Source organism: Furipterus horrens, unplaced genomic scaffold (genome assembly GCF_987537825.1).
Source record: "Furipterus horrens unplaced genomic scaffold, mFurHor1.1.pri manual_scaffold_4, whole genome shotgun sequence".
In the NCBI taxonomy this organism is placed as follows: Eukaryota; Metazoa; Chordata; class Mammalia; order Chiroptera; family Furipteridae; genus Furipterus; species Furipterus horrens.
Genome location: NW_028327174.1, coordinates 161714739 through 161737257, shown reverse-complemented (window position 1 = coordinate 161737257; position 22519 = coordinate 161714739). Strand labels below are relative to the sequence as shown.

The following is a 22519-nucleotide window of genomic DNA, read 5'->3' as shown; positions in this document are numbered from 1 at the left end:
CTAAGAACATCTGAAGGGACCCAAGCCCACCTAGCTTCCCCCGACGATGCTGGGCCTCCATATTCTCCCCAGAAGTAAACAATTCGTGCTGATTATTCAGCTTGGCTTTCGTTAGGCAGGGTGTGCGGGCCAAGAGGAGGACCGAAAGGGCGGGAGGGAAGGGGAACACAAAGGGGAGAGGGGAACTAAGCATCTGTCCATTCAGGAGCCACTGTTTATACAGGGCTTCCACCGACCCACTAAATTATCAACCTGGCTTGCCAGGGGTGCTTGCCTGCTGGGCGACTGGGGCGCTGAGCTCCGTCGGGGTGCACTAGCTGAATGCCGCTGAGTGCCTTCCAGGGCTGAGCACCTGCGGATCCTGGGCTAACTGTTCTTCCCCAACAGCTGTTCTCCACAGGAGGTCCAGCAAGTGCTGGGCTGCGTGGCCCGGCCGGGGAGGCACTGAGGGGCTCCAGACGGCCCACACAGGCTTCGTGTTCAGCGACTGTGGAAAGCTGATTCCCAAGGAACTGCCGTGTTGAGAGGAAACACAATACTGAAGAAACGCCCCACAGAAATGTCTAGGAAAATGAGACCTTCTTGAAAGCTGACCATCGCCCTTTTATATTTTCTTTGGGAGTTTACCCTTATGGATAATATTTCCAGGACCCAGGACTATGACACCTGCTTAAAAGGAGAACAGTCACAGGTGGTAAGAGGGGCAAGTCACCCCCCCGCCCCCCGCTTTGCCCTCACTGTCCACAGTGTCTGTTTTGGCATCATCAAGGGGGGTGCGAACTGGCTCTCAGCACGTTCCCTTCTCACAGTAGCTGACGCAGTCCATGTTGAAGGCACACCTCACAGAGGCGCGCAGGAGGGACCAAATGGGGATGACTCTGCCACCACAGCTCTACCTCTTCGTCTCAAATGAGCCCCATGAGGGAAACTTTATGTTTTATTCCTTTCAGAATTCCTATCTTAAAAAAAAAAAACCCTCACCAGAGAGTATGTTTTTACTGATTTTAGAGAGAGAGGAAGTGAGAGAGAGATCAATGTGAGAGAGAAATATCGATTGGTTGCCTCCCATACGCGCCCCAACCAGGGCTCGAACCCACAACCGAAGTATGTGCCCTGAATGAGGATCAAACCCGCAACCTTTTGGTTTATGGAACGATGCTCCAACCAACCAAGCCAATTGGCTAGGGCAGAATTCCTGTCTTAATTGCACAGTGTTCTTTGCTTTATGTGGTCCTCAGAAATCTTGACTTCTTTGAAGGAAAGATAAGTCTCCAACAGGGGAACTATTTATTGCTCTCATTAATAATCTTTGATGCACAAATTCCTTCTAAAACCCGACCTACACACCTTTTCCTTGACGTAAAATGTTTTGCCCTGCAGACCAACATGAGGGACACCAGGAGCAACGTGGGCCTTCCCTCACCCCCGCCCCCCCTTTTTTCTATGCTTCTTGCCCTCAGCTCCCAACCCTGAAAATGTGTTTTGAAACAGGGCCAAGGTGACAAGACACGAGGATTCCTTGCAAACTAGGTCTGAGACAGAGGGGTTTTGAGTAGAGATTTCCTCTCATAAAATTAAAGCTTCAGAATATGCCAGAAGGAGGAAATGTCAAAAGAAACCGTCTTTCCCAAGCTGCCTCAGTAGGAGGGATGCTACTAGTGTCAAGCACAGCAAGGACAGGGGAGCCAGGCCCTGGCACGTGGCCCTGGGTGGATTTGGGACCTGGTGCAGCTGGTACCATTTAAGGAGTCAGCTGCTCAGAGCGATGTTTTGGGGGAGCTGTAGACAAATGAACTCATAACGTCCTTTACATCTCTCGGTGCCTCCAGCCTCCTTCCTCCACTCCAGTCCGTCTGCCTCTTTTTGGTGCCTGCTTATTTTCCTGAGATGGAAGATAAACAAAAGAGCAGCAGTTTTAAGAAATGCTCCAGAGCCAGAAGATGCACTTGGGGGGGTGCAAACCTGATTCCCAGGTGTCCTTGATTAGGGAAATTGAGTGTCCGCTAGTCACCGAGTGTCTGAAATGTCTGTTTCTTTTTCCCCAACACAATTCATGCAGCACTCTGGGGTTCAGCACTTTGCAAAGAGCAAAGCAGATGCTGGCGGCTCAGGAATGCGTGTGCAACTGACGCCAGTGACCTTGTCATCCACCAATCGTCTGTGACGGATAGACAAGTTTCCCCACTGAAGTCATTTTGGGGGAAGCCAACAAAAAGTATCAAAATATGCAGGAAGAGCCCAGAAAGGCCGAGAAGGCCGAGTGTTCCAAGCAAACAGCAACTGCAAAGGATTATTTATCTGCAATGGAAGGGGCTCAAGGCGTGAGCCGCACATGTATGAGGCAAACCTTTGCACTTCACAATCAGTGTTTCGCCCAGACAGTCTTTCACGTTTGACACAGATGAATGATGGTAAACAAAGAAAACAACAACAACAGAGAGAAATGTCTTTGCTGGCTTCGGTAACAACAGCGAGTGTGACCTCCATCACGCAGTTGTGCATCTGAAGGCCTTGCTGATGAAAGGAAGCATCAGGCAGGTACAGTATTCCCTCCCTCATCGCGGGTATTACGTTCCAGACAGCCCACCCCCTCACCCCGCGATAGGTGAAAATCTGTGAAGTAGGAACCTTACATTTATTTTAGTATTTTATATATTTTAAGGCTTTATAAACCCTTCCTACACACTTATAAACCGTTCCCAGTCCCTTATTAACCTTTTCCACACTTTTATAAACACTACTTATGTTCTTAAACATATTCTACACTCTTAAACCTACGTAACTTTAACAACATACGTATACAGTACTGCAAAATCCTGCGATATAGTGAAAAATTCACGATAATTAAATATAATATTTTTAAAAATCCCGCAATACAGTGAGGCCGAGATAAGTAAACCACGATACAGAGAGGGACTACTGTACTTGCAATTACTTGGCAGGCAACAGCTGAGAGCCTGTTTGCAGACGGAGGAGGGCATGCCCAGCTACCTGAGGCCAAAGTGCCCTTCTGTTCTTTGCACCTGCACACACTTATCCTGGCTAAGTTGCGCTTCATAAAGTACTCAACCCAGCTTTCCCACGCCTGAATGGAAGCAGTTAGGTTTTAAAGAACACAGCAAGTCTTCTGAGCACAGAAGTGAAATGCACTTGAAGATTTTGGAGTCTGTACTCCTAGTCACCTAGAAGTGCTATTTACTGTTCTCCCTTTTCCTCACTGTCCTATAGCAGATGGAGTTTGCAGATTTTGAAAAGCAACTGGCAGCTGCTCAGTCTTCCTTGCGGTTCTGCAGGCTTGCATTGGCTCTTGGTCTCACAACTCCTCAGGCCTGTTGTTAGTATTCTAACAAAGGTCATCGGTGCCATGGTCACCTGGCATGTGGACAGTGGCTATGTCTACATAAAAGGTTGGCTTTCATTTTGCACTATTATGTGTCATTGATGATAAGCTTTTTGCTCCCACTAAATGTTCCCCTTGGAGAAAAATATCAAATTAAGAGAATCTTTTAGGCTTCCTTCTGGTTGTGGTTTGTATTTTAGGATCATAATGGGAATGAGGTGAATAGGGTAACCTGACGTTTTCCTGTCTGGTCCCCCTTGTTGACAAGCACTCCCTGTCCATGCTCCCAGCCACTCACAAAGCCAGTGGGGCAGAAAGCCAGTGCTAGAACATTCTGGTCTTTCATCAGGATCCTGGCAGTACAATCACCTGCTGGAGAAATGTGTGGAGGGAGTGGGTAGAAGGGAAGAGTCTAAGAAGAGAAACTACACTGAGTGTCCTCTTGGGCAACAAAGACTAAAGGGCCAACCTTTAAAATAGGGGTCAGCAAACTACATAGTCCATCCTCAAGCCAAATCTGGCCCTCTGCTTACTCTATAAATAAAGTCTGATTGGAACATAGCCAGGCCCATTCATTTATATTGCCTTCACTGTAATGGCAAAGTTGAGTAGTTGCAACGGAAACATGGCCTGCAAAGCTCAAAACATTTACTAATTGACTGTCTGCAGAAAAAAAAAAAAAAAGCCAATACCTGTTTTAAAACAAATAGAATTTCCTTGAACTTCAGAAAGTGCTTGGGCAAGACAATTCAGTTAATCGGTACCAAATGCCAGCAGACATTTAAGTACAGGGGAGAGAATGTCAGAGGCCTAAGGAATCAGTACTCTACATTTCAGTTTTAGAATAAGGAACAACAGATGGCCTTCACTTTTTTGCAGCATCCTTTAATATTACCCAACTATTATGTTATACTGTTCTTTGCAGCTTCACACTCTCTTATTGATGTGTGATCAGTGAGTGCTATGACCATCCTGTCACGACATCTATGTGCCCCTTAGTTCTTGCGATAGTTAGTAAGGAGCAGCTGGCCCTTTCTTCCCTAAAGAATAGCTGAGTGTCAGTGTGACCCCTACACACTGGTGGGCAGAGGCCATCACTGTACCTGTTGGCCAACAGCTGGGACCTGGTTCCGGAGGGCGAGGTCAGGTAGATGGCCAGGTCACCCCTCCTGGGATGGGTGATGGTTATGCGCACAACTACATGTTCCAGGTAGTTGACATGGTGGTTGGGGTTATCGGAGCAGCCCGAAGCTTTGTAGATGGAGCGCACCGCGCTGTTGGGGCGAATGGTCCTGCAACAGAGAGAGGGTGAGTTGAAGTGAAGTGCGTGGCATAGCTCGGCTGAGACCCTGCAGGCCTGAAGTGACATCTCGAGGTAATGCAAGCAGCCTGTCACTGGACTCTAATGGATACAGTGCTGTCACCAAATGACTGGGTTGTTTAAAGGATTAACACTGGTCAGGTAGTGGGAAAGATGTAAGTGAGAGGAAAGGGGGAATTAAGGATCTTTTATCTTTGCACAGGTAGTGAGCTGGTCTCTAACTTGAGAATCTCACCTTGTTAAAACACAGATTGCTGGGCCCTGGCCCCAGAGTGTCTGATTCAGTAAGGCTGGGGTAGATCCCAAGAATCAGCATTTCTAACAAGTTTGCAGGTGAAAGTGATGTTGCTGATCTATGGAATCTACTTTGAGGGCCACTGATATAGGGTACTGTGGTACAGTGAAAACTTGGGGGTTAGTATGACCTTGGGATTTGACCCTGGTCCGCTCTTTCCTTGCTCTATTGCCCTGGGCACACACCCTCTTGTTTTCTTCACTAGCTCCCCCTGTGTGGTTGTCTCCCTGAACCCGGGGCTGCAGCCGCACTGGCAGCAGTTCAGGTGTTGTGATAATTCAAGTTTCCCACCTCAGGGCTTTTGCGTACACTACTCTGCCTCAAGTGTGTCAGAAATTTTTTTTTTTTTTGCTACTGACTCTGACTCTCCATGGTCAGAGCTTAAATTTCACTCTCTGGGACTGATTGAACCACAGGAAAACCATGCTTCCACCTCTTATTTTCTACCCTTTGTATTTCCAACGTTAACTTATTGTAATTTGCAATTATTTACTCACATTTTTTGGCTTGACTGCCCCTAGACTGTAAGCTCCACAAGGGCAGGAAGCATTTCTTATTCCCTTTTCTATCCTTAATATCTGTCTTGATATTTAGTAAGTGCAAGAAAAATAGTTGCCGAGCTGGTAAATAAATTATGAATGAATAAACAAATATTTTCACTGATCTAATTTCTTTATTTGTCAAATGAGAATAATACCTGCATTTTTATGAACTTTTAATAAGAAAACATACATGAAGTTTCTAGCACTTGGACTAGGCCCTTAATCAGTGTTCCATAAATGCTGGTTAACTTTTCACTCCTTTATCTTTTTTGTTTTTCTTTGCCACAAAATAACAGAATAAAAAAAAAAATTTTTTTTTCTTTAGTTCATTATTTCTGCCTTTCCCACGAATCTTTTCAAGAATTATAATGGCTCTAGTTTCATCACAACCAAAGTTCAGAAATATTTTCTCTGAGAGCCAATGCTCTAAAAAGAAAGCCAAAAGCAAAATACCAATGAAATCACAAAGATGAATCCAGTTCTTTGGGCTCAGCAGCTCTGAGACACTTCTCACTATCGCTTGGTAAGCCCTGTCAGCACAGCCTCTAAGTCTGTGCAGCTGGAACATGTGGATGGGCCCTGAGATCTCTAAATAAACTGCAATCTCATTTACTGTGAGTTCTGCATCACTCCGGAGAACTACATGATATGTAGTTAAGTTTCCAGACATATGGTTTATTCTTTTGGAGTACACTCACTTATGGAGAATACTTGTGCCATCAATAGATATATTGACAATCAGAACCTTAAGAATGCCCATCAAGGGTCCCCCCAAGTCCCCTTTTAAGAGTTGTTTTTCTTTTAAGGATCCTTGGGTTCTACTAATTATGGATTTAACAGCTTAACATCCTAGACATTCTTTTAGAATTTTATAATTACATTAGAAAAAACTGTGCAAGGTTTTAGCTTCCACATGTAATACAGAGCTATCCTGAGCACTTGCGCCAGCCTGTTCTCTTTCAAGGCACTGACATGCTATCTGTTGGCAGCAAACATTACTTGATTTGTCGGTCTGTGCTCTCCACACACACGTGCTGCTGGGGAACAGTGGTCCACTTCTCTGCCTCCATCACCATGGCTTCTGCATCCATCAGTCCAAATCCATAGAGATGGCTCACTGCAAAAGGCAAGAGGCTGGTCAGCTTTGCTGTGGTTATGAGCAACCTAAGCTCTATATATCAAGTTATAGTTTCATTTAAAAGAGAACACAGACGCATCCCTAAGGGATCCTAGCTTTCTTTAGAGCAATGATTTTAAAACAAATAAAACAAAACAAGTAAAAATTCACAATAAGAAAGATGAACGTATATCACTCATTGATTATTATTACAAGTAACATGACTATCTTTCATGAATTGTTACTACATGGCAGGCACTGGTACATATTTTTACATTTAATCTTCCCAACAACCTTAAGATGTTAGTGTTATTATTATCATCATCCATGGATGAGAAAATTGAGGACAGAGAGACACTTGGCTGGGATTGCCTAGCAATTCAGTGGCTGGGCTGGAGTCTAACCCACAAGGTTTGCTCAAAGGCCTCACTGTTAACCACCTGTATTCAAGTGATGATATCATCAATTTTGTAAGATAAAATAAAAGGTTTAAAGAGAAGGGACAATGTATATAGCTTCTCCTAGTGCAATAAGAACTTACATTTAAAAAAATACCAATTTTCTGACATGCCTAGGATTTAGGTTGAATATCCCAGAAAATACAAATTATTACCTTTCCTCTAGCATATGAAAATATTTGGAGGCTTGAAATATTATATTTATGCATGAAATATTTGGAGGCTTCTAGACTTTTATGCCAGCTTATCATCCTCACATGTTGTAATCTTTTAGTCCTCAATGAGAAAACCTATTGATCTAAGCTGAAGTCGAACTAGCTGTCTCAGAAACTTCAATTACATGTAGGAATAGTTTAATGATGATACAGCAAGATCAACATGTACAGTTCTTTCTGAAAATACCTTATATTCCCAGTTGAATACTTCAAATATTCACCTTGTATTAAACTCTCATTTCTTTATATTTAATACAAAGTCATATTTCTATCAGATTTGTTGCCTAAAACATTAATTACTTTATTCAAAAATTTCTACAGCTGTGCAGGCTCATGGATGATTTAAGTACTCCAGCTTGAAATTCAAGATGTTCTATGATATAGTACCATTCAACTTTCAAAACAAACTCCTCACCAAACCTTTTGCTTTAGAAAAGGCATTCATCGTGTCATGTCATGCTCTTTCTGTTTCACTGCCTTCGCTCATTCTGGGACGTCAGCTGGGAACTCCTTCACTACTCCTAGGTGAAAAGTCAGATACTATTCTTACAAGTTCCTGAAGGCCAGGCTAATCTATCTTCTCTTTCTTGAAATATTCTCTGGCCTATAAAAATCAATAGATAGTTAACTGAATTCAATCATCTGTGATGAGTGAATTGTTCTCCTTTATAGTCCTATACTGCTAATTAATATGTCAATCTATTTGCCCTTCTGCCCATCCATCCATGCAACCATCCACCCAGCCACCCACTGACCCATCTTTTCATCCATTTATTCATCCATCCATCCAACCATCCACCAACCATCCATCCATCCACTCATCCACCCACAATTTCCTGAGTGCCTTATATGTGCCAGCACTGTATTATGCACTGAACATTGTATCTGTGCCATCAACTGAATTGATAAGTAACTGTCAGTGTCCGTATTTTTAGCCCAACTGTATTATAAACTGCTGATGGCAGGAACTGGGTCTTATATTTCTTTCTATGTTTCATGGGATTGAGCAGGCCATTATATAGAGCAAAGGAAAAATATATTATTGTATATAAAAAATTATCCTAGAATTCAGAAATATTGCTCTATTTCTGCTATTTGCTAATTATATAATCTTGGCCAACGAGATAAAATATCTAACCCACAATTTCCTCATTTTGTGATATTATTATCTATCCCATTACCATTACTAAATTAAGTATATGTCCCACATGAGAAAATCTGTGTAAGAACTCTACAAATGGAAGAGCTCATTATTATAATATCAGGTTCAGCTAGTCAGAACATCCTGAATGAAATCACTTGGCTATAAAAAAAGACATGTAGGATTTTTATACATGCACTTTTGTAACATATTAGGATATTTTTCTTGATTAAAAAGCAATTCATGTTCACTATAACAACTTGTAAATAAATCCAGAAAAGAAGAAGATAAAACTCACCAAATACCTCATCACAAACTGTTAATTGCCATTAGCAATTGTTAGTTTTGTTTTAGTTACATAATATGTGAAAGCAATTTTGTTTCCTTAGTTAAATAAGAGACTGAGTGGCGCACATGATCCAGGAGAAATGTCTAGTCTGGGCTTAAGGAAACCAATGGTGGAGATCTTTTGTTAAAGTTCATGTAAACCCTATGTTTTCACTCCTGCCTATATCATTTCATCATGAACAGTCTAAGGTATTTCTTTCCCCGGGGGAACTGAAATTGTTGCCAGGGATGCTATGGCAGGCTCTCTTAACTCTATGCAGTATGCAAACAACCCCATGCTAGTGTTAAGTGGTTTCCAACCAGCAAAACTTATCATTTTATCTCAGTTTTGGGGGAAAAGATGACAGACTTGACAGGTGTATGAGCGGGTGGGGAAAAGGGTTGGCAGAGGCTTGGGGAGGATAAGGGCTTCCAGTGGTCTGCGGGATGGGCTGCACTCTGCTCCCACCACTCCCACCAACTGTCAACCTAACAACCATTAGGACATAAATTAACACACAGAGTCACCAAACACAACAAACACTTCATGCCCGTTAAACACTTGAGTTAAGCAGAAAAGCACCTTGAGTATTTATGAAGGCCATAAATCTGTTTCCTTTTCCAGTTCAACAGAGACTGTCTGTCCATGCAGCACTCTAAGTAGATGTTCAGAAAGGGGCCTCACTAGTTCCACTTAATTAGACTGGCAAGTCAACAGAAAACAATGTATATTGCTAAAATATTCATAATGAGAGAATCAGATTAGATCAGTGAAGGGCATTGAGTCAGTAGGGAGATTTTTAGTATTTTAAAATACTGGAAATTATATATCTGTCCACTATCATGTTACACATCCTAAGAAAAAATGAAATAAATTTCTTTCCTTTTTTGGTGGGGGAAGGGGTTGCTGGCACTATATCAGCTCCATGTATTCTGACGGACACTTACTTGGTTTCTGGTAAAAACTAATGAGGAAATAATTGCACGGTGAATGTGTTGGGAAGATGAACTCTTTTAAAAACATGGTGTCACCCTGACTGGTGTGGCTCAGTTGGTTGAGTGTTGTCTCGAAAGCTAAAGGTTGCTGGTTTGATTCCTGGTCAGGGAATATGCCTGGGTTGTGGGTTCAGTCCCTGGCTGGGGCATGTACAAAAAGCAACTGATTGGTTTTTCTCTCTTATATAGATGTTTCTCTCCCACTTCTTCTCCCTTCCTTCCCCTCTCTCTAAAAATAAATAAATAAAATCTTAACAAACAACATGGTGTCAGCAGGGGAAATAGCCATTAAATAGTTTTAAGGCACTAATTATTTTTTGAAATATAATTAGAATTGACATAATTTTAAAAATACAACATAAAGTTTTCACTGTAAATGATCTATACATTTAGAAACACTGATCTTTCTCTTGGTGATCATGTGAGTTGCCTGTCTTGCCCCGCACATTGGTACCATGATGGGCCACAAGGAGTATGATCGCCCTCCAGTGGCCACAGAGCACCAGGTCTAGAGGAGAGCTTCCATAAATATTTGTGAAGTGACTAAACAGAATGCAATTGATAGAAGTTTTATTTAATTCACCAAGTGGCATAAAGTGTCTACAAGAGAATTGTAAGGGGAAATGGAGATCTATTTTTTTTTATTACTGACTCCTATAAAGTTATCTCTAACATTAAAAAAAATTTATTCCACTATAGAACCTATATTCACATTTTAGAAATTGATGAGTATAGCAAATATACCATACAAACAACTGTATGTGATATGGCCATTCCACAACTAAAGTAGTTTTATTTATGCACATTTCTCATGCCAAGCTCAGAGCAAAACCTGAGCCTGAAAATCACTTTATGCTGATCAAGTGAGAGCCTCTCCATGCAAGCACAGAGTAAAGCACGGAATTCTATGGCGTTAGAATACCGTAACACTGGTTTGTAAGTATCTGACCAGTTCACCAGAATTTTTCATTCTTATGTGTGTTGGCAGTAAATATGGAAGTCATAGTTTTAACATTAGGTAAGATTCAAAAATCAATAGTCAGAAAGATATTGAGGAAAACAGATGTATATGGAGTAATTAATCATCTCAAAATGTTATTAAAGTATATTTCAGGAAATAAAACTTATTTCTTGGTAGAATGATGTGGCACAAACTTAATAAATGGAATTTGAAAAACCTGCATAACATTATATTGGTTTTATTAGGCTGCATGATTGTTTATGCAGGTAAGCTATAAAAAAAAAAAAGCAGAATTATCTTATACCAGAAGTATAGCTAGCTTTTGTTCAAAGGTATCTAAAGGTGTCTCAGCTTGGACCAGTCAGATGGACCAGAAAAGGCAGGAAAATAGATAGTGCCCTCTACCAGGTATATTTTCATTTTTTGATGGGATCAGAAGTGCTAAGAGAGAAGTTAATCATTAAGCCCACAAGTAAATGACTGTAGAGTTTGAAAGCAGACACAGTTAATTTAAATAACAGTTCTAGCTAGGAGACTAAGAACTCAATTCTAAAGAAAATCTAGAAAGCTCAGCAGAAAAACAATATAAAAGTTTCTGAGCATAGGAAGCTGTAACCAGGGAAATCTGATATATTTTCTTTTCTTTCTTTTTTAAAAATATATTTTACTTATTTATTTTTAGATAGGGAGAGAAACATCCATTGGCTGCTTCTTACACACACCCCTACTGGGGACCAAACTCACAACCCAGGCATGTGCCCTGATGGGGAATCAAACCGGCAACCCTTTGGTTCACAGGCCGGCACCCAATCTATTGAGCCACACCAGCCAGGATAAATCTGGTATATTTTCATCTCTTTCAGTGGACTATCTTCACTGGAGCTGGTTACTTTTAACTTTTATTTCTTTTTAAATATTAGACTGAATGGACATTTCATGATGACTCTAAAGTGACTGTTAGTAAAGCACTTTATATATAATAAAGGAATTGGTTTAAAAAGGATTTTTAAGAGTTTTTGCGTTTCCTGAAGTAAGCCTTTCTGCTAGCAGCTGTCAGATGTACAAACATTTTTCAGTGTAAAACTGGGCGAGGAAGCACAACAAAAACTGCATAAGGCGCCTATGAGGAATATGAAGTTTTGCCTGTAACTGAAAAAAATGCAACTATCATAAATGACAGCTATCCCTTACTGAGTATTTAACATGAAAGTCCAGCCAATTTCTTCTACTGAGGAAATCATGTCTTATGACTGGCGTGCCGAAATGCCTGGGTTTGTCTAGAGTTGTGCTGGGGACAGCAGTGCAAGTCCTGTGTCCCCAGGAGCCCCCCATTCATGGTCAAACCAGGAGAGCGGCCACCCTAATTGGAACTGAGACAGTAGTGTGATGCCATTAGGAGTGGCACCTAGCTGATGTCCTTTAATATTACTGGAGGGTTTACAGACATCCTTAACTTAGATTCATGTTTGCTAAGATGAACATAATCACCAAACTATGGAAAAGGGTCGATAAATTTGGTTAAATTATTTGATTATTAGAAAGTATCAATTTCAGTACACTTCACCATGTAAGTAACTAACTTATCCCATTACCTTACCATGCATGGGCATTGTGGAACACCTACTGTGTATTCAACACAGTGAGGATCCAAAAGAAAGAGAAAAATGATTTGTGTTCTCAGGCAGGGGGTGAGACAAGAATAAGTTTATGATTTTACCAAGAAATAATTAAAAGCACTAACTGTAATCACTGCCAGGATAAAAAAAGACTTCAAAAGAGTAAGAAATCAGTAACAAGGACAATGGATGTGAAGAAACCTAAAAGAGCTGGGTGCACACAGAGTACTCAGTAAACGTTAGCCCACGTTCAGAGGCAGGTAAGATGACCTATGAGGGGAAAGCAATTATTTAATTTGAGCTTTGGTGTACGTGTGGCTTTCAAAACACTCCAGAGGCCAGGATGGAGCCTTCTGGTTAAATAATCATCAGGCCTGCTTGTGGTTCACTGGGCAGCAAGGAACCCAGCAGCCCTGGAGTGGGCGGCGTGTGAGTGAGGGGTCAGCAGGGGATGGGCGTCAGTGGGAATAAAGGGGTGATGGTGAACCTGGGGAGAACTAAAAGCCAACCAGGACTGATTGTTCTTATGTCCTCTGCCATCACGCAGGCTGTGGTTATTCTCATCTACCTACAAGCAAACGCCAGACGAAAAGGTAGTTTTGCAAATGCCTTTCTTGAGGGGGCTGCCTGACCTGCGGGTGGGTAGGGACTCCAACCCGAGATCAAAGGGCCCCTGCACCTGTGCAGTCCTTGCAGCTTTGGGTTCTTTGATCCTCAACGTTCCGAACGACCTGCTCTGAAATAACAGCTCCCACCAGGGACCCTGGGCCTCCCCCACCCATTCATCAAGCCAGCCAAGTGTGCAGACTAGCAGGAGGGGTGAAACGTGAGAGGGCCCGCGACACTTCCCTTGGGTCACCCTGTCCCACATGTGTAACGTAAACACGAGTCCCGCCTTTTGAAAGTAAAATTAAACCGCTAAATAGCACAACATAAAATGGAGATTTGTAAAGATGACAAGTGGCAAGTAATGCTCTTCGGTCTCCTGTGTCAGCACTTCTTCGCCTAAACATCTCAGGCAGAGGAAGGCCAGGCTGCCTCCTGAACGGCCCGTTCTTTTCCTCACTCCCTTTCTCCAGCCTCTGTCTCTTCACTACTAGGCGCCCATTTAGATTTCAGTGTGAAAGGCACACGCTAAGCTTCTTCTTGGTGGCCACGCTGTCTCCCCCCTGCAGCACAGTGCAAAACGCAGGCTCCCTCAGGGCAGAAAAACGGAGCGGCCGGCACCTGCCTCCTTCTGCACGTTTGTTTTTATTTTTCCCTTGCTCTTTCTAAAATCTCAGCTCTGGTAACAACTCCAGCCAGATCTGAACGTGCCAGCCATCACCAGCGCTACTGAGGACTTGCACGTGGAAAGTTTCCAGATACTGATACTTGGCTGTCTGCAGGGTCTGTACTTCAAAGCTCCTCTGGGGATGGGTTTGGTCAGCAGCTGTAGGTAGTCAGACAGGCTAGTCATTACAGAGACGGATGGAGGAGATTTGGGGAAAACACTGCTCAGTCCTCCTTTTCCATGTACTTCCTTACACATGGATGCAGATACACACTATTATATAAACATATAAAATATATATTTACTATTTTTTTTCATTTTCAGAGTTCAGATAAGGAGATCTGCCTGCCTTCTCCCAAGGGCCTCCTTCCATTGTAATAAAAAGAATGTCAAATTATTTTCTTCTTTCTCTGGACATTCCATCCCTCTTTTATTTGCTTTCAATATGGTTATAATAAGCAAGAAATTTGCTCAAGGTAATTGACTAGTATTTCTTGAATGGAGGCAGCAAAACTATTTTGCCTACTTGGGGAGACCTAGCCATGGATCACAGGGCATACGCAGATCACAACGTGCTTGTGTTTAGGAAACTAAGCGTGTCTGGACAGAGATGAGAACAAGATAAAAAATGTACTATAAGGGCCTTTGGGTAGAAGTTAATTGAAGGTTGGTTTGACCACATGTCAACTCCCCAAGCCTAGATCTTGGTGTGAAACCTGAGCAAACAGTGACCAGGCTGGGATTCTGATGAGCCAGCAGTCAGATTCTTATTTGCGAATTATTCACTTTTTAAAATCCTCACCCCACCCAAGGACATGCTTATTGATTTTAGAGAGAAGGGAAGGGAGGGAAAAAGAGAGGAAGAGAAACATCGATGTGAGAGAGAAATACCTTATATGTGCCCTGACTAGGGACTGAACCCGCAACCTAGGCCTGTGCCCTGACTGGGAATCAAACCCGTGATCTTTCAGTTTATGGGACGACACTCCAGCCAACTGAGCCCCACCAGCCAGGGCTGAATCGTTCACTTTTTAGATAAGTCTTCATTTAATTTGCCCTTACTTTTGTTTTTTCCTTAAATTCTCATAAAAAGAAAGAAATAGAAAATCTAGTTGATATTTATTTCAGGTGAGTGCCTTTTCATACTCAGCGGTTAACAGTAGTTGCAAAGATATGGTTATTTTTCATCCGTCCACACAACTATGGCTCACCTGATATGGAACCAACACCCAGTGTGGATGTGATGATCACAAGAAGAGTGACAGCAAAGAAGAAATGATGCCTTGCAAATGAAAGTGTCACCACTTAAGTGGGAGGAAAGCTAACACTTATCCTTAGAAGTTTCAGGTACTACATAAGGCTTATCATCTTAGCATAGTAGTCCTTTTCATTTACCTAAAACTCAAGTAGGTTTTTGGCTTAAGGGACAATAAGAAGGAAATTTTTGTAGCATCTCAGAAAAACAGGCCATTAATGAGGACTGTATATGCTCTTAGCAGAAATAAGACTTGGGATGCTTCTTAAATTCTTAAGTAAGACTTGATTTGCAGAGGCATAATTGGAGGTCACTGATGAAAAGAGGACACTGGGACCAGTGGCCTCCTCAGGGAAGCGGTGTGGGCTGAAGTCACATGGATGGATTTAATCGGAGGCAATGAGAACCCAATGATCAAGGAAAGGACATAATTTAAATGATATTCTACAACACTTTAGAAAGATGCTTTGTAAAACGATTCACAGATTATTTTGGAAGTCCTGAGTTTTAAATGTCTCTTCTCCAGAAGAGCCTTATGCAGAGATTCAAGATGCGTAACAGATGAAGTTGGTGTTGAAGATGTAGAGCTGAAAATCATTAAGAAGGGGGTGATACTTGTCATTGAAAGGAAGGCAGGGATGTGAAAGGAAAGCAGTGAAATTAGGAGGATGTGTGCGGGAGAGCGAGCAGGAGGTGCTCCTGCCCTGGCCCCGCCGCTTCAGCAGCTGATCCCAGGGAGTGGCTAAGGGAAAAGGAGGGGTGAGAAAAGTATCAGTGAGTGTCAAGGAAGAATGGGGGCTATCGGTTTGCATCACAAAAGGCAAGGAAAGGGATCTGGACTGGGTAGATCAAAAGCATAAAGTCCCGGAGAAAAACAGGCGGCAGCCTTCTGATTTGGCAAGTAGGAATGGTTGTAGTCTCAGAGTAATTTCACTTCAAAGGTGGAAGTGGAAAAAAATTGCAGAGAGAATTACAGAGGGACTGAACAGTAAGGAAATGGAAGCGGCTAATTTAGACTACATGGAAATTTTTAGTTGTGCAAGGAAGGAGAGATTTAAGGCAGGAGGATAATGGAAAAGTTTGGGTCCTCCCAGCCCCAAGATGAGGGATGCGAAGTTTGAAAACAGAGGATTATGGCCTAATTGACAGAAAGCAGAAAGAGCGCTGCTGGGAACACATGACTAAGTGATTGACAAGGAATGGGATTTTTTTGAGAGTACCTTTCACAAATAGGATTCATTACCTGAACTACAAAAACAAACAACCCAGCAAACCCCACTGATTTGAGAAACTGGTTCTTTTTTTCATTTCTTCTAAGGATGGTACTTCATTGGCACCATTCATTCAAGTGCACAAGAAAGATGTTAACTCAATACATACAGTGGATGACTCGGGTCAGTGTTCCCAAACTTAATGTGAAAGCACACATTGCTAAGTCCCACTGCTGAGTAGTTTTGAGGGAAGGTTCAGAATTTGCGATTTTAACAAGTTCTGGGTGATGCTGATATTGTTGTTCCAGGGACCTGACTCTGAGAACCATTTCCTAAGGGTATTAGGGCTACTTAGCATCTCTTCTGGAAGACCAGTCGATAAAGCCTGGTTAACAAGCCTGTCGCCTCCAACACATGGGCAGAGTCTCTGTAGGCATGATTCACAAATACCCTTCCCTCATGCCAACATTTTTTGTATGTCACACACATTTTTGCTTCTCTTATTAAGATATTTTAAAAAATACAGTTCTCATAATTAACCTATGGATATGTTATCCTGCACTCTTAAGCACAGGCTGGCCTAGATACTTCCTTTTTTGGGGATGCATTTTAGTCAAGGAATTAAGTTCTATTTATTGGTAATACAGAAAAAGGGTTTGACTGAGCTGAGATACAAAATCATGTTTAGTTAAAATGTTGACAGCAGTAAATGTACTAAAGTTTCCATTTAATCTATTTTATCTAATCTTTTACGGTTGAAGTGCATTGAATGTATCAAGCATGCTTCCCAAAATAAGATGCCTAGTAGAAATATTTTGGGGGGGGGGTGTAAAAATAGTATCTTAGATTTGCACTTTATTATATATTAGATAATGAAGTCTTTATAACTGTCCTATTGACAAGATAGTATTATTTGCATTTTACAGCTAAAAAACCCTTAAGTCTCAGAACCTTAAAAGAACTCACCCAAAGTCATAGGGACTCAGTCCCAAGTGTTCAGAATCTCCTTGAATTATATATGTATTTATTGCTTACTGTTGTAGAAGACAAACAGTATTTATTTCAACTGATTTCTCAAATCAAGTATTAGCTTCAGAATAACAAGGTGGCAAAGAGGGTAAACCATGTCAGGCATTTATCTATATATCACAAATGAACAGTGTACCATTTTTATCTACTCCCCTTTTTGTTTCCAGATCAGCTGCCTAAAATCTGCTGTGTCCTTCAAAACTCATTAAAATATCATGCGCAGAAAAAGAAATGTGTGGGGTTTGGAAGGAAAGTTAACATCTGGCCCATAACCCTTCTCCCTGTTCTTGCTGAGAAATAACCTTCTTTAGTCATTTCTGTCAGGGGTTTTTCCTGAGTGTGGAGATCTTATTAATATGGAAAAGATACTTTATTTTCTGTTCATGCTTAGGCCATTTTTTTAATGAGAGCTAACCAGTCACGCACAGATGCAAGAATGGCACTGAGTGGCAAAGAAAACTTCCCATTTGTTGACATCCAGCAGCAATCACAATATCCTTCTTTTTGGCTCTTTCAAAGATGACTCTGGAAACTTATGGGTGTACCTTGTCTTCTGGTATAACACCGTAAAATGAAGTCTGCTGAAGCCATTATGGGGATGTGTGATATAAGTTTAATTGCTTTAAAATGCCTAAGGCTAGCAAGATGTGAACATGTGTAAGGAGTATGAACTGAGATTCTAAGAGAAGTAGAAGTCTGAACCTATTTATTTCACAGAAGATGGACCCAGATGGATTCTACACAGCAGTTGCCTGGCACGTTAACTGTCCTCACTAGATGCAGTGGCCTTAGGAAGTCATGCATAGAGCTAGGGCAGAATTAATTTTCAGGATTTCTTTTTGAGTCTTTGGGTCTGGTTTATATTATAGACACTGGAACCAATCTAAAGATCTCTTCTGGGAAGAAAAAAGGATGGGCTAAGGCATGTTTAGTAAAATTTCACTTTAAAAAGATGTAATCATGAGGCTCTTTTGTCTCTCGTTCATTTGGGCTATCTTGTTCCTCCTGAGCCAGTTTTCAGAGCTAGAGCAGCATCCATTTTCCACACTCTAGAGTGGTCCCAGCAAATGAGAGCCCTCTGTCCCTGGTGGGCAACAGAGACCTGGTGCTGCAGTCTGTGCTGGGAATACTGATGTCAGGGTCCAAACTGCTAATGCATCTACTCACTTGATAGCAGTTTCTCCTAAGCACCTCAATCATAGTTTCCCCTTTCACATTTAAAGCTCTATTCTTTGGAGGAAAATATGTTCTGTTGGGAGTAGCTTCACAAGATAGCTTGATGATTACCCCCGAAGCTTCAAGTAAAGCCTTTCCCACAGCCTTATGTTTGTGCTGATGTAGCCCACATATGTCAATATTTATAAGGCCTCTTCACTCCAAACTTAAATATACTGGCCCCCAATGAAATACCTATACACTCAAATTCATGAAGCTTCAATCATTTTTGGTCATAAAAAAGGGAGAATGTAAAAAGAATATGAAAAGAATAATAGATTTGTGCTCAGCACTCACTTCAAATTCTAATGTTTTACCTAAAACTTTGTCTAGAACACTAGCGATAAAGACAGTGATGAAATCATCACAGACAATTGGAAAACTGATAACACTGAGCTACTTTGCTAGCAAAGTTTCTGTGTGTGTCAAGGTCAACGTAATAAGTAAAGGTGACAGTGAACAAAATCATCTCTCAATAGATACCATTAAAAATATGCCTGTGCTTTTGATAATTGTGGGGAGAAATGATAACAGAATTCCATGCACATAGGGCTACTCAGGTGGGACCTATAGGAATTAAGAGTACCGTTCCTCTTTCTTTAAGGTGGACTTCATCCCACTCTGGGGCACATGGCTCAGTGAGTGGGTCACAGGCTTGATTTCAGTGCAAACAACTGTGGCTGCCCTATCACATAATCATTGACATTTCCTGGTGTTTATAACCATCTCCTCTGATTCTTTCGTCACATGTGGCTGGAATTCAGTGAGGCGGGGTGGGTGGTGGTGGTTAGGCTTCTAAGATGCACAATATTGAATTCTAGAACAAAGCTGGATGCATATCTTTTGCCTTGGCTCTGAAGATACTTCTGAGGGTAAAAGATGAAAAGAAGCAAACGATTTCCAGACAAAACCATCTCAAACACTACATTAAGAAAACATACACATTGTAGCCTCTGGCGGGTTCAGAAAAGCAATGCAGCTTCCTAGAACTATTGACGATTATAAGTTTGCTTCGTGGCCAAGAAAAAGAATATGTAGGCGAACCTTAAAGAACAGAAAAAGTAATCCATAAACTGGAAATGCCTTTGTCACACGACCTGCAACAGCCGTATAGCAACTCAAGTGGTTCTCCAGAATTATGTTACTTGCTTTCTTTAAATCTCTGCAAAGTCACTTGGCAAATACAAAGCCTGCAACTGTATGTGAAAAATAATTCAAAGATTGGAAGTTAAGCGGCTTCCTGAAGGTCACAGAGAACAAGAACAACCAGCAAAAAGACTTTGGTCAAGGGAAATTTGTGAGCCTTCTCAGAGAATAATTTCTGGCCTGACATTTTTCAAGAAGCAATAATGTCGCCACACCCTTTGCCCTGGGTTTATTAAAAAGCCATTTCAAAAAGCATTTCTTTCTCTTCTTTGGAAAAAAAAAAGAATTTAGCAGAGATGATTATATACCCCAATTCCATAACTCTCCTCATTTAGGAGGCAGCCAAGAGATGATAAAAAATTTTGCTGACTGTCACAGTCCTTCAGTCAGAAATACATAATTGCAAACCAAGATCTTATAAAATGATCACTGTAAGTCCATTTCTTACAGATATGTCATTTGGTAGCACATATCGTAGGATCACTGGATTTACACCAGCAGTTTAAGAAATGAAACTCTTTCTGACATCAGACAAGCAACTAGAATCCACTTGCTTGAAAGTCACTACCATACTCCAACTCCCTCTCTCAAAATCACAGCAGTGGCTCAGAAATGTTTTTCAAGCCAGAAGAGAACGCCTCACTCTAGGATTCAAGGAGCTTTGCTGTCAGTTCTTTTAAATTACTTTCCTCATCACTCTATACCTGCCCTTCTGCACACTGGGCCCTTTTCTCTCTTACCCAGACCATGGCTTTTACCATAGCTGTCTCATCCAGTTTTGGTCCCCAATCCTCCAAGAAATACAAATAAACAAAATAATGCATTTGTTTAAACTGAGTAACCATTCTAGAAACAAACTTCAGTTCCCAAGAGTATATCTCAAGTTCTCAAACATCTTCCACCCTCTTATGTTTATGTTTCTGACCTACATTATGTAGGTGACATTAATGTAATTCATTAATGATCAACAGGTTATGTTTTTTTTTCAATACTTTTGAACCTGTTTATTGTTTATTGAAATCTAAGTCTTACAGAAAAACAGAGATCAGAACTAAGGAAGTTAACCCTTTAACCAGAATCATCAGCTAAAACCATGGACAAATGAACACTATAATTCACAGTAGCTAAAAGGGACCACAAAGGCGGGAATAGAAGTGTCCCAAGAAATGTGAGAATATAAAGTAGTAAGTCTAATATTTGAAAGTAGCAGGGAACTAGTTTCATTTCTCAGCTACACACAGCATGTTAATGGCCACAGCTCTATGCACATCTACACATACATATGTTCATTTTATCATACAAAAATCTTAATGGAACATTAACTGTTTATTAACTCAGTACTAAATACTGTATGAGAATGATGCTGGGCATGTAGGCGATAATCTGACCTGAGTACATGTTGTGAATGAAGAGCTGTGCTAAATTCTGTATTTGATGCTGTTTTCCTCCTTCTTCCCTTTGTCCACACCACCCCAGCTGTGGCAGCCTTCGAGCTCTTCCTTGGCCACGTGCTTGTGCGTGCTGTGGGCCTGGCCTGCAATGCTCTACATCTGAGTAGGCACTGGATCGGTCCCTCGCTCCTCAGGGTCTCTGTTAAATGAGAGGGCCCTCTTCTGACTCTCTATTGTTTATGAACTTATAATTTGTCCACATAAATACCTGTACATGAATAGTCACACCAGTTTTACAACAACCCCAAACTGGAAACAATAAACCCACCCATGGAAAAGTAAGCACACAAATTGTGGTATAGTCTTACAATGAAATACTATTTAGCAATTAAAAGGAATGAACTCATATACTTAATGTATGGATAAACCTTAAAAATATTACATGAGACAAAAGAAGCCAGTTTCAAATGATTCTACTTACAGCAAAGTCTACAAAAGACAGCCTGATCTACAGTGACAGAACGTGTATCTGGTTGCATGGGGGTGGGGTAAGGGGTGAGAAAGGGGCACAAAAGAAATTTTGGGGGTGACAAATGTTCGGTACCTTGACTGTGGTGATGGTTACATGGATGTACATATTTGTACAGTTAAAATGTGCTTTTGTTACATGTAAATTCACTCAAATAAAGTTGATTAAGAATGTATGTAAGCCCTGGCTGCTGTGGCTCAGTGGATTGAGCGGTGGCCTGCAAGCCAAGTGTCGCTGGTTCGATTCCCAGTCAGGGCACATGACTAGGTTGCACGTCAGGTCCCTAGTTGGGGGCGCGAGTGAGAGGCAACCACACAGTGATATTTCTCTCCCACTCCCCACCACCAAAATAAATAAATAAATAAGTAAATAAATAAATAATAATTAAAAAAAAAAAAAGAATGTATGTAGATTACCAGGCTCTGAAACAATATGCTGAGTTTTTTGTTTTAAATAAATGTAAAACCTCAAATAAGAAAATGATTGTTGAAATTTAAGTCTCTGTAAGAGAATGAGAGAGAGAGAGAGAGAGAGGAAGAATATTTTGATAAGACTGTCTTGGTTTAAATCCTTTGTATCCTATTTTGGAACAGGACTCAGAATCCAGTCATTAGTGATTCAAAGAAATCCATTCATTACTTTATAGTCACAATATACTTTTGACCTGAGGACAGCATTGGCCCTCACTGATCACCCTCTGTAATCACTGGGTTTAGGGCTTGATAACTTTTATCTTTGCCTAAAATATCAATTGTAACCACAAAATACCAAGATTTTCTGCCATTAAGAAGAGCCAGACTCATGTGCTGAAAGAATTTTAAGGATACCCAGGAAGTCCAGCCTCACTAGAATTCATAAAATCCAGTTCCATCAGGTGATCACACAAAAAGATACATCAATTTTCTGTTAAGTATACAGGCTTTGGCATATTGTTGAAAATCCTATTTTATATGCATAGCTTTTATATTGTTTATTAATGACTAGAGAGTTGATAGAACATTGATAACTGCAATCAGTTCAGATTTCTATCATTAGTTCCTAAGCTGAAGCAACTGATTACAAATTTTAAGATTTAGTAGGTCAAATTCAAGGTGACATTTAGACATTAAAACTAATTTTCAAAAGAGTTATCAGTATAGTT

The 22519-nt window shown here is 41.0% G+C and overlaps 1 protein-coding gene across 2 annotated transcripts in view; it reads right to left on the bottom strand.

Annotated features, from left to right (window-relative positions):
* Positions 1 to 22519, bottom strand: part of PCSK5 (proprotein convertase subtilisin/kexin type 5) — a 441582-nt gene that overhangs the window by 175815 nt on the left and 243248 nt on the right. For both annotated transcript variants that reach the window (XM_090274186.1, XM_090274185.1), the window contains exons 11-12: positions 6498 to 6615; positions 4444 to 4632 (exon numbers count right to left, since the gene is read on the bottom strand). In XM_090274186.1, the coding sequence (XP_090130312.1) occupies positions 4444 to 4632; positions 6498 to 6615 (307 nt within the window). The remainder of the gene's footprint in view (positions 1 to 4443; positions 4633 to 6497; positions 6616 to 22519) is intronic.